Here is a 15,208-nt window from a genome sequence, read left to right on the forward strand (position 1 = left end):
CCTAAGATTGAGGTCAATATTTTTAACCATATAGTCTAATAAATTCCAAATTGATATATGACCCAAGAATAAAAAAGTAAAATCCAAAAAGAAAAAAAAAATTTTAAAGAAAAAGGAAAAATATGTATCTTGCATAAGCATGGCATGGAAAAATTCTTACTCAAAGGACAAAGATTATTATAAAAAAGCAAAATTAAACAATTTTAATTATACAAACCTTTACAAAAAATTTGCATAAAAATCAACATAACTAGTATAAGAAAGGCAAATATCAATTGAGAAAAAATATCTTTGCTGCAAATTTATTGAATAAATGTCTAATAATCAAGAGGTATAGGAAACTGATGCAAATATAAAAGAACAAAAGCCCTCTGCTTACTCATCTTGCTGTTCCACTTATCTACAAACCAAAATTTTCCCACATCCTGTTCAAAGTTCAGGAACTAAGCAGATCAGGGAGGCCAAAGGATCCAGTCATTTAATCAGAAAGCAGTGATGCTAGGATTAAAGCTGATCCTGCATTGATTCACACTACTGCATTGCCTTAGCTTGGGTCAATCAACTCCAGTGTCAAATTCTATCCTGTTTAGAGGCTCTTTTTTTCTGAACTGCTTTCTGAATACATCTCATTCATAGTACTTTACAGCTGATTTTTTGAATCCAAGTGAAAATTTACTTCCATTGTATTCATTATTAAAATCACAAAATGTTAGAACTAGATGGTAAAAGATATGAATAAGCAGTTTTCAAAAGGAAGGAATACATATCATTATCATTTGAAACAATCCTCCAAATAATAAGATACATGAAAATCAAACACTCTTAAAAGGTTTCACATGGATCAAATTGGCCATGATGAAAAAAACACACAAACACACACACACACACACATACATACACACACACACACACACACACACACACACACACACACTAGTAAGACATAGGGAAAAAGTACATTGATGCAATGGTGGAACTATGAATTTTGCCAACAATTCTGGAAAAAACAATTTGCCATTATACTAGGAAAGTCATAAAATTGTATTAGCCTTTTGATCCAGAGATCACTACTGAGGATAAACCAAAGGAGGAAAAAATCAGTGGAAAGGAGTAGAGGGCCAGAATTCTGAAGAAATATACTTGAAACAAGGATACTTACAACAAACTGTTAACTCAGTGGAATTGATGAGATGATGGTTCTTTAGTAGACATATACTTAGTACTTAGCATGGTGATGTACTAGTTCTCTAGTTCACACATATTCAGTATGCTGTAATGATGTAATTGTAATAGGGTATTTAAGGGCTGAGAAGGCCTGGAAATGAGACATTCCATATTTGACCATCCTTCTAGTGGCTCTCCTGCCTTCCACACTCCTCCACTAAGATCAAGGCTGGTCCTAAGATCCTCCAGAAAGCTATCCCGAACATTACAGAAAGGTCCCACATGTACAAAAATATTTACAGCAACATTTTTGTCTATGTGGTAACAAAGAATTAGAAACAGCTAGAAGCCCATGAAATGATGACTAAACTGGCTGAACAAAGTGGCACATGAATGTGCCCTATTGTCGTACCATAAGAAAAAATAAACATGAAGAACTCAAGGGAACTTGGGAAAACTTGTATGAGCAGATATAAAACAAAATTACAAAATCAGAATAATTTATATAACAAGAACAATAACATAAATATTGAAAGATACCAGAGTTCTAATACATCCAGTTAAGAGCTGATAGAATATACAATGGAGGAATCTTCCTCCTGCTAGAAAAGAAATGGGACCACTGATGTGGAATGGATATGTAATGGCAAAAAGTCATGTTGATATGTTGCAATTAACTGTACTTTTTTGTTATAAAAAGAGAGTTCTATGGGAGGGGAATCATTGGAAAGTGGTGGCAATGTTTTAAAAAAGAGTATCAATAAAATGTTTATTCTAAAAATTCTGGCAAGAGCAACATATAAACTAGTCACATATGTGGTCAAAGCTTCTAATTTAATGTATGCAAACCATGGTCATATAGGAGAAGAAAAAAGCATACTCTTAAACTCTCTGAGGCTTCAGTATCATTCTTGGGGGATACAAAGCTGCTTGCGTTAATTTTCTAAAAGTTATGACTCTGGGCCTCAGTGACAATTAAGAGCATCTTTCCCTAAAATCAGAGAATGTTAGGATGAAAGGAGTCCCAAGGATCACTCAGGCCAAGGTTTCTTAACCTTTTTGGAGATCAAGAACTCCTCTGACACTCTAAAGAACAACATTACTGTGGCTTCTTGTCTATATTCCTAATTGAAAGAAAGGCTAAATTTCAGTTAGAGGTTAAGAAAAAAGATGTAATTTTCCATGACCCCTATAGGGCCACACAAAAGTGACATAAGCAACTCTGGGAGGGGCAGATCCCTCCTTCCTGGAGGCCTCAGGTGCAGGTTTGGTGGCAACTAGTTGAGAGGGGTGTGATGGGGATTGGGCTAGACTAGGCAAATCCGTCCAGGGGCATTTGTGAAGGATCTGCTGACTTCCAGATCTGTACAAGACCCTGGGGATTCAGAGTCACAAGGAAACCCCACCATTGTTGACGAGCTCATGCTCCCTCAGGTACACAAATGTGTACATTCATTCCTAAGTGTGTACACTATACAAACGTAGTAGGGGCTTAGTACGTGGGGAGCATATTCAGCCTCAGAACCTTACTGGCTGGGTGACCCTGGGCAGGTCACCTGCTTGGATTTATCTGTAAAACAATGATAATAATTACATCTGACTCCCGGGGGCTGTAGTGGGAATCAAATGAGATAATATTTGTGAAGGGTTTGGCCAGTGCCTGGGACATAGTACTTAAAAGCTTAATCAATGCCGATTCCCTCTCATTTTTCTCCTAAAGTGGTCTCTGTCAAAACTGATGAGATAGTCAAAGCAATATCATGAGGCAAATCCATTCCCATGAACACATCAGAAAAGACAGAAAAACTATCAATCACTTGAGTTTGTGGTTCAAAGAAAGTAGAAAATTAGCAAATTAATACACCCAAAGCAAGTACAAAGCAGGAAATGATTAAAAGTTGAAAAGTCAATAAAATAAACTTTTAAAGGAATTTCATCAAAATATGGGGGGGACAAATCAAATTACCCAAAGCAGAAATGAGCAAGCAGGGTTCCACCACAAATTCAAAAGAAAGAATTGTCAGGAGACCACAGGGTCCTACATTGGAGCCAGCACTCATGCAGCAGAACCCCTTGATTTCACAGAGAAGGAAGCACTGAGAGGGGTGAAGTGCCTCCACGGGTTCAAACCTGGTTCTTGTCCCCAGACCAGCCTGTGCACCACATGACTATATGTGCTAAGTCCTGATTAGCCCTTGTGCAGAGGAAAACAAAACAAAGGCTCGAAAGAAACGGACAAATAATTATAACACAAGTAAAATGTCACAGCAGGCTTTGGAAGAAGATGTAGACAATTTAAATACTTTCTTCTCAGAAGAAGAAATAAGCCCTGTAAAAAGGAACTAGGGCCAGAATGAGATAGAAATGAATTCTTTTAAACATTCCAAGATTTGGATGCATCCCACACAAACTGATTTCAAAAAAGGGTGAGGGATAATCTACCTCATTCTTTCTAGAAGTCAAAAGCCGTTCTGATCCCCAAACCTGGCAAGAATAGAAAAAGAGAAAGAGAAATATAGCTAAGTATTATGAATGAATAACAGTGCAAAAGTATTGAATAAAATATTGGCAAATGAGAATAGAGGACCAAAGTAAATATGTAATAATCACTCTACTAAGTTGAATTTATTGAACAAATGGGATGAAGTGAGTCTTGTGAGACAGCCAAGAGTGACCTTTCTTAGCACAGGTCTGGCAATATCATTCTTGTCCACAAGAAGCTTTTGTGGCTCCCCAGGAGACACAGCAGAATGGCTCCTATCTTTCATGACTAATTTTCCATTACTCTTCATGTACTCTACATTTTGGTCTTGCTGCCTTACTTGCAAGCACCACCTCCCACCAGATGACAGCACATGTCTTCCTTGGCCAGCTTTGCTCTTTGAGTGTACATTTATTAGTAGACCTTATTCCCCCAAAACTTAGTATTCATTTATTTCATATTTATTTCTGTAGACATTTTGTTTTTATCCAATAACATTGTATATCCTGTAGCATTTCCCAGTGCCAGTGCCTGGCACATAATAGTTTTTTGATAAATGCTTGTTGAATCTATTCTTCTTGAATTGAACTAAAAATTATCCAATACAACCAACTAATATTTATATCAGGAACACAAGTTTGGTTCATTTTTAGTAAAAAAACAATCACTATAACAAATCATATTATAAAGATTATAAAAATGGAAGCAGAAAAGACATTTGGTTAAAAAAAATGCAACTCTTTTAATGTTGAGCCCACATACTAAAAATATAGAAATGGAAGGACTTTCCATTAATTAAAAAAAAAAAATGCAAGCTTATTACAGACAAAAACTGTCACTGAAGAAACATAGTTTGATTTTCCCATCAAGTGTCTCCCACAGATAGTGTTATTTAATCAATATCATATTGAGGCTAGTCATAGTTCTAGGGATCTCAGGTATATGTGGTCTCCCTTTCTTCAAAAAAACAAAACAAAACAAAACAAACCCAGAAGGTGTCTGCTGCATATTTGTGGAAAGCTCACTCCCTTGTATTAGAACTCTTAAGGAGTTTCAATTTTCTGAGAGCTGAAGGCTGTATTCAGAAAACTTTTAATTTGACCTCCTCACTGGAAGAAATGCAGTAAGAATGGGAACAGCAGGAAAAGGAAAGCAGCAAGGGGGGCCCAATAGGAAGATGAATGAGAAATAAAGCTTTTTACAGAAAAACAATTAACTCAAAATTTAAATGACAAGGTCTTTAACCCAACAGTCAAAACTGCATTTCAGAAGTACCTGATGAAGGAATTCCTGTACAAAGGCCCTGCCATAAGGCATCTGAATGATTATAAAATTAGGATTCTCAGTGCTCAGGTTAATTAGATTTCCCTCTTTCTGGGGAGATCATTAAATTCATGCAAAGCTACATACTGCTTTAAATAACCTGCTACCTGGCCTCCTGAACTCTCACTTTCCTTGCCTATACAGCAATCCTGTAATCTACTTGAAAATAGCAGTTGACTCTACTTTTAAGATTTTTCCTTTTCCCCTTTCCCTTCCCCACCTATTCCCAAACTCCACCCCTTCCCAATGATATTACAGATGGCATGGCTTCCTTAACTTCATCACCCTGTACATCCTTCCTCACCTCCATCTCCCTAATACATTTAAAGAAGAAAGCCAAAGAAGGATTATTTTAATGACTCATGGAAGGAAATACACAGAGCCAAAATCTATCTATTTAAATGAGGATCAAAAGCCAGATACATTTAGAGTACTGGCCAACACTCCCTGAAGTCTCATTTCATTTCCTAAATATGCCCTATTTTAATTTAATTATTTGAGTTTGGACTGTGCTAGTTTTTTGAATATTTTAATTTCCTCTGTGGGATACAGAGAGGCCCATAAAAATGTATTCTTAATCTCCTTTCTTCAAGACAAAGTAAGAATATCATTAAAATAATAACTAGAGGAAAGCAAAGTTGAATCCTAAGGGAAGGGATTCCAGGTACCAAAAAAAGGGAAGTTCTTTCTTTGTGTTCAAGAAGCCGAGCATAGATCACCCTTACAGAGTCAGCTCTGACACCCTTGGCAATGGAGGAAACCTTCACTTTAGATTCCAAAGGAAATTTTGAAGTTTGAGCTCTTCAAGTGATGTTACCAAAAGAAAAAAACAAAAAACAAAAACATGCTGCCAATGATACCCAGAGGTGAAGCGGATATAAGGAAAAATCAATCACAGATTCCATCAATTTATGAAGTGAGGGTAGAAAAGAAAGGACTACATGTTTTAGATGCCGAAAAGTATTAGAAAGGGAAGTTCATCACTGAAAATGCTAACGATGACTTTTTTCCTTTACTTGATCCATTTTATTGGTACTCTAGAGAATTAAGTTCACTGCATTTTCAATTTGAAAATTTAAAGCTTTTTTTTTTTTTTAATATCACTTTTTGGTTTATAAATGCCTTTTCCAAATTTACTAAAACAGCAGGGTCCCTAGAAGTACACCCAAACTGGAGATGATTGCCACCTTTTCCAAATTTGCTAAAACAGCAGGGTCCCTAGAAGTACACCCAAACTGGAGATGATTGCCACCTGCTGCCTTCCATAGGGACCTGGCCCTCCAACTAGATTGGGGCTGTTTCACTACTTTGGTTTTTCTTGCCTTTCTAATTTTATTCATAGCAGGCATCAGAGGGGAGAGCGGATGGAGCTGTGAGTCCCCCAGTCCAGGCAAGGGACTCTTCCTAATCCAGGGGAACAGCTTCTCTGAGCTTCTGTCCCACAAGAGGGACCCAGGGAACCCAGAGTGCAAGGGTCTTGAGCCAGGCCACCCCATTGCTATAGCTCAGAGCAGGGACCTGAAGCCAGGGGTCCCCAGGCCGGAGCTTTCTCCACTGCATCACTCTGCGAGTCTACTGGCCCAATGTTGTGAGTGCCGACATTCGGATCCTTTAACAATTAGTCACCTGTCATACACCACTGAGATAACAGCACACCTGCCTCTGAGAAATTTAGCAGGAAGTACCAGAGGCAAAGTAAGAGAGCTTCTTTGTGGTCTCTTCCCACTCTATCTGGTATTTTTGTGTTCTGGTCCACCCAGGGAGCTGGGCGGTGCAATGGAGAGCTGAGTCTCCATTCAGGAAAACCCGAGTTCAGTCTGACTTTAGACACTTACCAGCTGACCCTGGAACAGGCTCTGTTTGCCTCAGTTTCCTCAAATGTAAAATGGGGTGATAATAACCCCTAGCTCCTAGGGATGTTGTAGATTTCTAAGGCACTTAAAGCAAGGCGGATGCTTGAGAACGTGCTTATTGCCTGCCTTCCTCCTTCAGCCCCTGCTGCCTACATGTTTTCTCAGCTTGAGCCTTGGCATTAACTCAGATCTAGTCACATGGCTATCCAGAGTTGACCTTCAGAGACTTCGGGCTTTCCGGCAGTGTGTTTATCTTCAAAGACTCACCTGCTTTCTGAACCTGAATCTATCTGTCCAGGTGGGTCCGCCCACAGAAGTCCAAGAACTGCATTAAGCCAGAGGTCATATTCATGGGCCAACAGAGATTGGACATCTTTCTTTGCTTGTTCTTAGCCAGTGATCCAATCATGAATGACTGGCCCTACTCGGGGGAGGGGGGGGGGGTCCTTTCTCCGGGGGAAATCCTTCAAATGATATTTTGTTGCTATCGTTACATATGTACTTTTAATAACCTCAAATACTTTCACAACCATACCCAGGCCTACCATAATTCAGCAGAATTATTTTATACAAGGTAAATTTTGAACAGATAAATGTCTAAATGTTATTAAATAGCTTGAGGGTAATCCGGAGGGAGATTCCCTAAGTGACAGAGGTGGTTAACACTAGTAAAAGTTGTGAATTTAACTCCATACTAAAGTTAAAAACATCAGTCATACATAGAATTAGAGTAATTTAACTTGATTTACATGAAACATGCTTCAGTGTTTAAGTTGTTTCTAAGCTTAATGTGATCCAATAAGTGAGACCACTATCAAAAGAAGAAAGGTCAATATATTCTTGGCCTGCTTCAATAGAAACAAAATATCTCAAACTCTGTGGCATAGGATCAGTCACAGACACATCCAAATGGATGAAGGCAGAGAAGAGTCTTGAAATATGTTCATAAGAGTCGTGACTGCAAGAACTGGAGATGTTCAGATGGGGACAGATGAGGGATGAGGGAAATAAAAATGGTTGCCACCACCATCAAACATTTGAAACCCCCTGCTCCAAGGGAGAATCAGACTAATTCTGTAGCTCCAGAGAGAAGATCCTGGACTAGGGAGAAGTTACATGGACAGATTTCAGCTCAAAATAAAGAATTCTCTGGTTGTCAAAGCTTTCTAAAAATGGAACAGCCCGACTTGAAAGGGAGTGAGCACTTCTACTTTAAATGTGTTAAAACTTTTTTTGAAACTAAATAGGAACACTGTAAGGTATTTCTAAAAGACTTACTAAACTACCTTCCAATCCTAAAAATTCTACAGTTCTGGGATACTCTGAAAAGAGGGACTTTCAACCCCTTGATGAAAACAATAGGCCCTCTTGAAAAGAAGTGGCAGGTAAGGTTGGTTTTCATTCCTTCTGCCCACAGTGGGTGGGGGAAAAAGCGGGAAGAGTCTTGGCTACTCAGACTTTGCCCCAATCACAACCACCCATGCTCGATCTTCTCTGTTGGAGGCCTCGAGTTTGAATCCAGCCTGATACTTACTGGCTGTGTAAACCTGGGCAAGTTTCCTAACTCTGTAAGATGAGCTGGAGAAGGAAACGACAAGTCACTCTAGTATCTTTGCAAGAAAGCCCCACACAAGGATCACAGAGAGTCAGACGAGGCTGAAATGACTGAACGAAAATCATTCAGCAAAGGTGTGAGTTGTGAAAAGCAACTGTGTCACTTCCGGAGCGCCGGCCACATCTGGATCATCATGTCTCTCACACTGAGGCCCGAGCCTTGGGCTCAAGAGCAAAGCTGAAGGCCACCCAGTGTTCAGTAGTCCTGGGGCCCAAAGAATGGAGCCAGGAGGGGCCTCCTAGCATCCCCCCCACAACTAACAGCCAAGGGAAAATTCAGAAGGTTCCTGTCAAAAGTCTCAGGACAGTTCCAATTCTGGGGGTGCACAAATGGATGCAGCGATGCTCTGTGTGTGTGCACAGGACATTTGCAGGAAGCCCAACCCTCTCCTGTCTCAAAGCAGAAATGAAGCTCAGTTTGGTTCTCAAATCCCAGCTCTGCCCCACATTACCTATGTGACACTGACCTAATTTCTCTAAGCTGAGGGCACTGGACAGGTGTAACTCTAAAGTCCCTTTTCATTCCCAGTCTGAGCCACAAGACACCGGGCAAGTCACTTGGGGGGGGTCTCCGATGCTCCAACATTGCACAGGTGTGACGGTCCCCCCATTAGAATAAGCGTTCCTGGACAGCATAAGGTCTATAACGCTGTACTTAATATAGAGCAAGAGTTTAATGCAAACTCCATCCATCCATCCATCCTCTAGGGTCAATTTCCTTTCTGAAACTTTTATTCAATACAGTACTTTCCTTTCCCCCTCATGTTTTACAGGGAAGTGAAGTCTGGAGAGCCGATGTCCTTCCCAAGTAGTCCTATCAACTACTTAATGGCAGAGTCAAATGAGACTAGTTTCTGGCCTTTGGCCTAAGTTTTTTTTTCCTTTTCTTTGCACTTTAAAGCCTTTCCTACTCTTTGGTCTATGATTCTTAATCAAGTACTGTATTGTAATTCTGTGCCTTGGAATCACATATTCCAAACTCCCATGATGGAGCCCAATGCCCCAGTATTTATTCATCTGTATACCTAATAACCAACCAAAAATGTTGGTTATAATCACCTTCTACTAATACTTATTAACTCCCCTCAACATTGCAAATCCCAGAATGTCAGGATGTTGGAAGGGGCCTCATACAGGATCAGCACAACTCACTCTTAGACCAGAATTCTCTTCCCAACTGAGGCTCACGTTTTGCTCAAGTTTTTATCATCTCTATTTCAAACACAGCTAGAACCAGACGCCTTTGTCCCCGGTGCAGTCTGTGGTCTGTCTCCAACCATCATCTTCCTCACCTTTAATTCTACATCACCAAAGAGGAGGGAGGTCTCTCAAATCCCTGTCAATGTGACCCCCGCTGTTCCCAGCCCAGTCTTTAAGATCCGCATCACAGTGAGCATCAGGAGCTGCAACCTCAGCCTGGCCTGTCCTCCATTCCCTTGTCTTCTGATTGGAGGGGATGGCCCGGCTCTAGGCACCCTGATATTCTCACACGGTGTGAGTCTATCTCACGCGGCTCAGGTTGTTGGGCAGCCACCCGAAAACTGCAGCTGGAATCTGCTCCAGCAGAAGGGAGACGGCTATTCTAGACCAGGGGAGAGTCACAGCCCTGGGGCATCAAGAGAAGGAACCTGCTCCTCCACAGCCCAGACCAGCAGCAGGAAACTTGTTTTATAGCAGGTAAACCCAGTCCAACAGACAGTATAAATGGGCCCACTTCCCAGCTCGGCACAAAAAGCCGGGATGGGTTCAAGGTTGCTAATGTGAGGAGCTTCTGCTTTGCTGTTCCATGGTTAGGTACTGCACATCTGCAAAGGCCACTGTGGAGTACAGTCTGAGAAGGGAAAACCATTTCCCTTTCCCTTCCCTTGAGATTCATTCAGCAAAGTATCTGCATACTGCATATTTATTGCAGTAAATAAGCCTAAGCTATTTCTTTTGCTCACTCAAGCTGCCATTTGTAATTACACTATGCATGTCAGGTCTGACACCTATGGCCAGCGGCCCTGTACGATAGGTACTTTTCCCTTTTCAGGGGGCAGACCTGTAACAGGATGATTCTTTTGGAAGCTATGGGGGAAAGCAAGGGGAAGAATAGGACGGAGATTATGGAAGCCAACTTGAAGCATGTGGCAAATGGATGAATGTGTAGGGTGACGGGGGGAAAGAAAGAAGTATAAAAGATGGAAAAGTGGGTAGCAACACAAGCTTTTATTACGCACTTACTATGTACCAAAATGTTTTGTGTGCTAAACACTTGAAAAATATTGTCTCATGAGAAATACTGAGGATGTTTCAAGCCTGGGGAAATGTGGTAGTATTAACAGAAATTGGGATTTAGCCCTGAAGAGGTCACTGGTGACACTGAAAAAGACAGTTATTGGCAGACTGGTGGGATCCATGTGGCAAGAGATTAAGGAGACAGAGTAATAAGCAAATGGCAGTAGGAAACACCAGCTTCTTTTCTAAAGGTTTAACTGTAAAGGAGAGGAGTGATTTAGCATACCTAAAGGAATAATATGGAAATGTATAAGGATCACACAAAAAAAGAAATTATTTAGGCCTGATAAAATGGACTTCCTAACTTTCCCCCCACCCTTCTGTTCCAGTAATAAAATAGCAACATCAACCTTATTCAAAATTTTTTTAAAGTAAGAAAGTGAAGAGGGAAAGTATGCAAATGTGTGTGATTATTTTCAAAATTAGAAGAAAATGCTTAAAACAGTATTTTCAGCTTTGCTTTTCTCAAAAGACATGAGTCTCCCCTCCCCTCCCCTGAAAATACACGCTCCACCTACCGGTTCTTCCGAAGAAGGCTCTTCCACATTTAAAGGGATTTTTGATTCCATGTCCTCCCACCCAGGAAGATGACTGGAGTTTGGAGTGTTCCTGACGCTGCCATTCTGCACTCGACCATTCACCCCTTGGTGGGCTGAATTGACATGGTGGAAGAAGAGGCTTTTCTGTGGCATGGGCAGAAACCAGGCCAGGGCAAAGGCCACCGACACACAGGTCAAGGAGATGACATTTAAGCTGAAGAGAGACCAGCCCGCCACAGAGACGAGGATCTGGCCCAAGATAGAGCCCACCGTGAAGCCCACCAGGGTGGCACTTCGGCAGTAGCTGGTGACCTTCTGGTACATGTCCAGGTCCACCACGCTGTAGATGTAGGAGTAGTAGGCGATTTCTGTAGCTGTGGCGATGCCATAGAAGAATTCTAGAAACTGAATGGCCAGCAGTCCCTGGGCATAAAGGAGCATGAACCACGTGACAATGAGGCTGAATCCCTGCAGCAGAATGACAGGCTTGTATCGGAGGTAGTCTGTGGCAAGGAATACAGGAAACAGCAGCACCAAGTAGGAATAGGTCCAGACTGGGTAAATTTCATTGAAGACCTGGTAGGAGAAAATAAGAAATCATAATTATCTTTTTAAGACTTGGTTATTCGGCATTTCTGCAATACTCTCAGGGATCTGTGATTTTCTTTTATTTTTAATTTTTATTAATACTTTATGCTTTTACAGCATTTTATCCTTCTACCCATTCTCTATCTGGAGCCATTCCCTGCAACAAAAATTAAGAAAAGACCCCAAAAAGGCGGCTTACTATGCGATATTCCGTAGCCACAGTCCCCCACCTCTGCAAACAAGGAAGGAAAGAGCATTGTTGTGGGGAACTCTCTTGTTCGGGGTTAAGTTTGTTCTTGATTTGTGGGGTGGGTACTCTCTCCTGCCCAGCACACACTGCAGCCTCACAATATGGTAGCCAAAGGATCCAGAGGCAGCTGTATGGGGCAGTAGAGAGAGTACTGGGCCCAAAGTCAGGAAAAATCAAGTTCAAATCTGGGCTCAGCTCCACCCTGAGTGAGTCACAACCTCCCTCTGCTTCTTCCACTTTAACAATGGGGGATAATTATAGCACCTGGAAGAGGGTTAGAAGGAGAAAGGAGTTAAGGGGCAGGCCTATGTGACAGACAGGCTATTTCCTTTACTTACAAGTGATGAAAAATGGGGGAGGAAAAGAATCTAAGAGACAGACCACTTGTAACACATGAATTAACTCTCAGTTAAATATACAAATTGACAGTCCCCAATCTCCCAACACGCAAGATGACAATTATGTTTTCACTGTATATTTTTGCTTCTTCATACCCAGACCAACTTCTGTCAGGGGCCAACAGGGTAAAGTAGGTAATTTACTTGTACATTTTAGAACAAAATTAGATGGATACTTTTAAAGATATTCCTTTTAAAATGGAATATAAAAAACACTCTCCCCCAGCAAAATTAACCAACCGAGACTAAGAAAAAAAATCTATTACCAGTAATGTTCCAAGCTCTCCAGACCACCTGTGCAAAGTGGCCCATGATGTGATTTTTTTCATCTCTTCTCTGGGGCCAACCTTGGTTATCATCATTTCACTCTATTCAGTTTGGTTTTCCAGATTGTTTTTTCTGTTCTCATTGTTATAATCATTATGCATGATCTTTTCCTGGTTTTGCATACTTATTTTTTCATAAGTTCACATGTCTTCCCATACTTTTCTGTATTCATCATGTTCACTGTTTATTACAACATAGTAATAGTCCATTACATTCATGTACCACAGTTTAAAAAGTTCCCAATTGGTGGGCATCAACTTTGTATCTAGTTTGGTTTTTTTTTTTTTTTTTTTTTTGCTACCAAAAAAGTGCTCTTCTAAAGATTTTCTTGTATATGGGCAATTTCTTTTATCACTGCCCCTCCCCCAAGGCCTTTATCTAACAGTGGGGTCTCTGGGTCAAAGAAAATGGAGATTTTAGTTATTCTAAGTAAAAAATTCTAACTAACTAACTAACCCTTTCAGAATGGGTGGATTGACCCATGGACTGATTCATAGTTCTGACAGTACATTAATGTACCCCTATCTTTTCTTAACTCTTCCAATACTGACTACTTTCCTCTTTTGTCACTTGGCCAATATGCTGGTTAAGAGGTAAAACCACAGAGCTATTTTAATTTTAATTTTTCTTATAATGAGTGATTTGGGACTATTATATGACTGTTGATACTTTATACTCTATAAAAGAGCATTTTCTTCTTCATATCCTTTTACCAACTATCTAATGGGGAATGGCTTTTGATTTTATGTTAATTCTCTATATGTAATTTAAACATCAGACCCTTATCAATGGTATCCAAAGATATCCTAAGATTTTCCCCAGTCAACCAGTTCCCTTCTCATCCTAATCCCAATGATTTTGTTCATGGCAAGATTTCCAGTTTTCAATCTAACGTAACTGTATTTATTTATTTTATCCTTTGTCATCAATTCTTTCTTGCTTGGTTAAGAATTCATTTGCTAGCCAAATTGTAAAACAAGAAAAGGTTTTTAGAGATTCCCAGTCAATCTCCTCATTTTATAGAGGAGGAAGTATTGCCTCACCCCAGATTACACAGGTGGTAGTAGCAGGTGGCAAAGCCAAGGAGAGAGCCCAGTTCCCTGGCCAAATCCAGCAACCGTTCTACCATATAGTGCTGATGGTGACAAATCTCTGCTCTTTGGGAGAATTGCCTTAACAGCCTGGAAATTCTGAACAATCCAATCTTTTATTTAAATCTTTATGGCCTTCAGTTCCTTCATCTACAAAACAGAATTACACCATATCTCAAATCAATGAATAATAAAATAATTGCAAATACTGGGCAGGTTAACCACCCTTACTGAACCTGTCTCTGTTTTGTCAAGCACAGATTTACAACTTGCCAAAGAATAAGTGAAATGCATCAAGTACTTTGCAATTTTCAGGCCAAAGCAGGGAAATTTTAGAAGATGAGGAATCAAGCAATTGATAATGCCACATTGGGAGGCTGCTCACCCTGGAAAATGCAGAAAATCAAATCAGAGGGGGAAGGGTATCCTCAAGAGCTCTCCAAGAAAATAAAGGCCCTGAAGATGAAAGGTGCTCCTCAAGAATTTTTGGATCTGGGGCTTCAGTCTTTTCCTGATGGACTTAGAACTTAATTCACACTGTATCATGTTTATAACCCTGGTCATGTGACTCCATGTTTCTTTACCTTCAAAATATCTCCTTCAACTTTCTCTCTACTACAAACAACTGTCAGATTCTTTTAAAAATATTCTTTAATACTTATTTGTTCCCTTTTATCTCAATCCCACATGCCCTCCACTACAAACACTGTCTATTCAGAACCTAGTTATCGTACATGGGAATAGGTATCCCAGAAGATTTAATTTAATTGGTCAATTTTGGACAGAATAAAACAAATCCTTCTGATCATCATTTCAAAATCTTGTACTTATCAGTTCCTTATACTCCTTTTACTCACCTTCTCATATAGATAGATAGATAAATAGATAGCTGGATAGATAAAACCACTGCTTGGCAGATAAAGCAAAGGCTGATTAAAAGCAATAGATTGCTTGTATAATCAACCACTAAAGCTCAAAAAATTCAATTAAATGATGATCAGATTGGTATCTCTTAATTTACCCTGACCAAGAGTAAACTAATTAATTACCAGGGTTTTCAGGGCAAAAGGGATTTCCCTGACTTGGTTCTTTCTGCAATTCACAAGCAAGCCAATATTCTGGGGGTAGCCATAGAATGATGGAGAAAAGGCTTCCTCCAGGGCCTGTTATTGCTTTGCTACAGCCGCGGGTCAAGAAAAATCCCTCCCCTTCAGAGTCCTGGAAGAACTGACTTCAGACCAGGAACTGCTTTTATAAGGGTGACCCAGAATCTTAAGTGTGGGAGGGAAAGTTCCTCCCAGG

General features: G+C 40.2%; 1 protein-coding gene across 1 annotated transcript in view; it reads right to left on the reverse strand.

The window, feature by feature from the left end:
- The window catches only part of SLC19A2 (solute carrier family 19 member 2), a 30,307-nt gene that overhangs the window by 11,257 nt on the left and 3,842 nt on the right, over positions 1-15,208 (reverse strand). Inside the window, exon 2 of the mRNA XM_031936852.1 lies at positions 11,232-11,828. Within this exon, the coding sequence (XP_031792712.1) occupies positions 11,232-11,828 (597 nt within the window). The remainder of the gene's footprint in view (positions 1-11,231; positions 11,829-15,208) is intronic.

The sequence above is a fragment of the Sarcophilus harrisii genome, chromosome 4 (assembly GCF_902635505.1).
Source record: "Sarcophilus harrisii chromosome 4, mSarHar1.11, whole genome shotgun sequence".
Classification (NCBI taxonomy): Eukaryota; Metazoa; Chordata; class Mammalia; order Dasyuromorphia; family Dasyuridae; genus Sarcophilus; species Sarcophilus harrisii.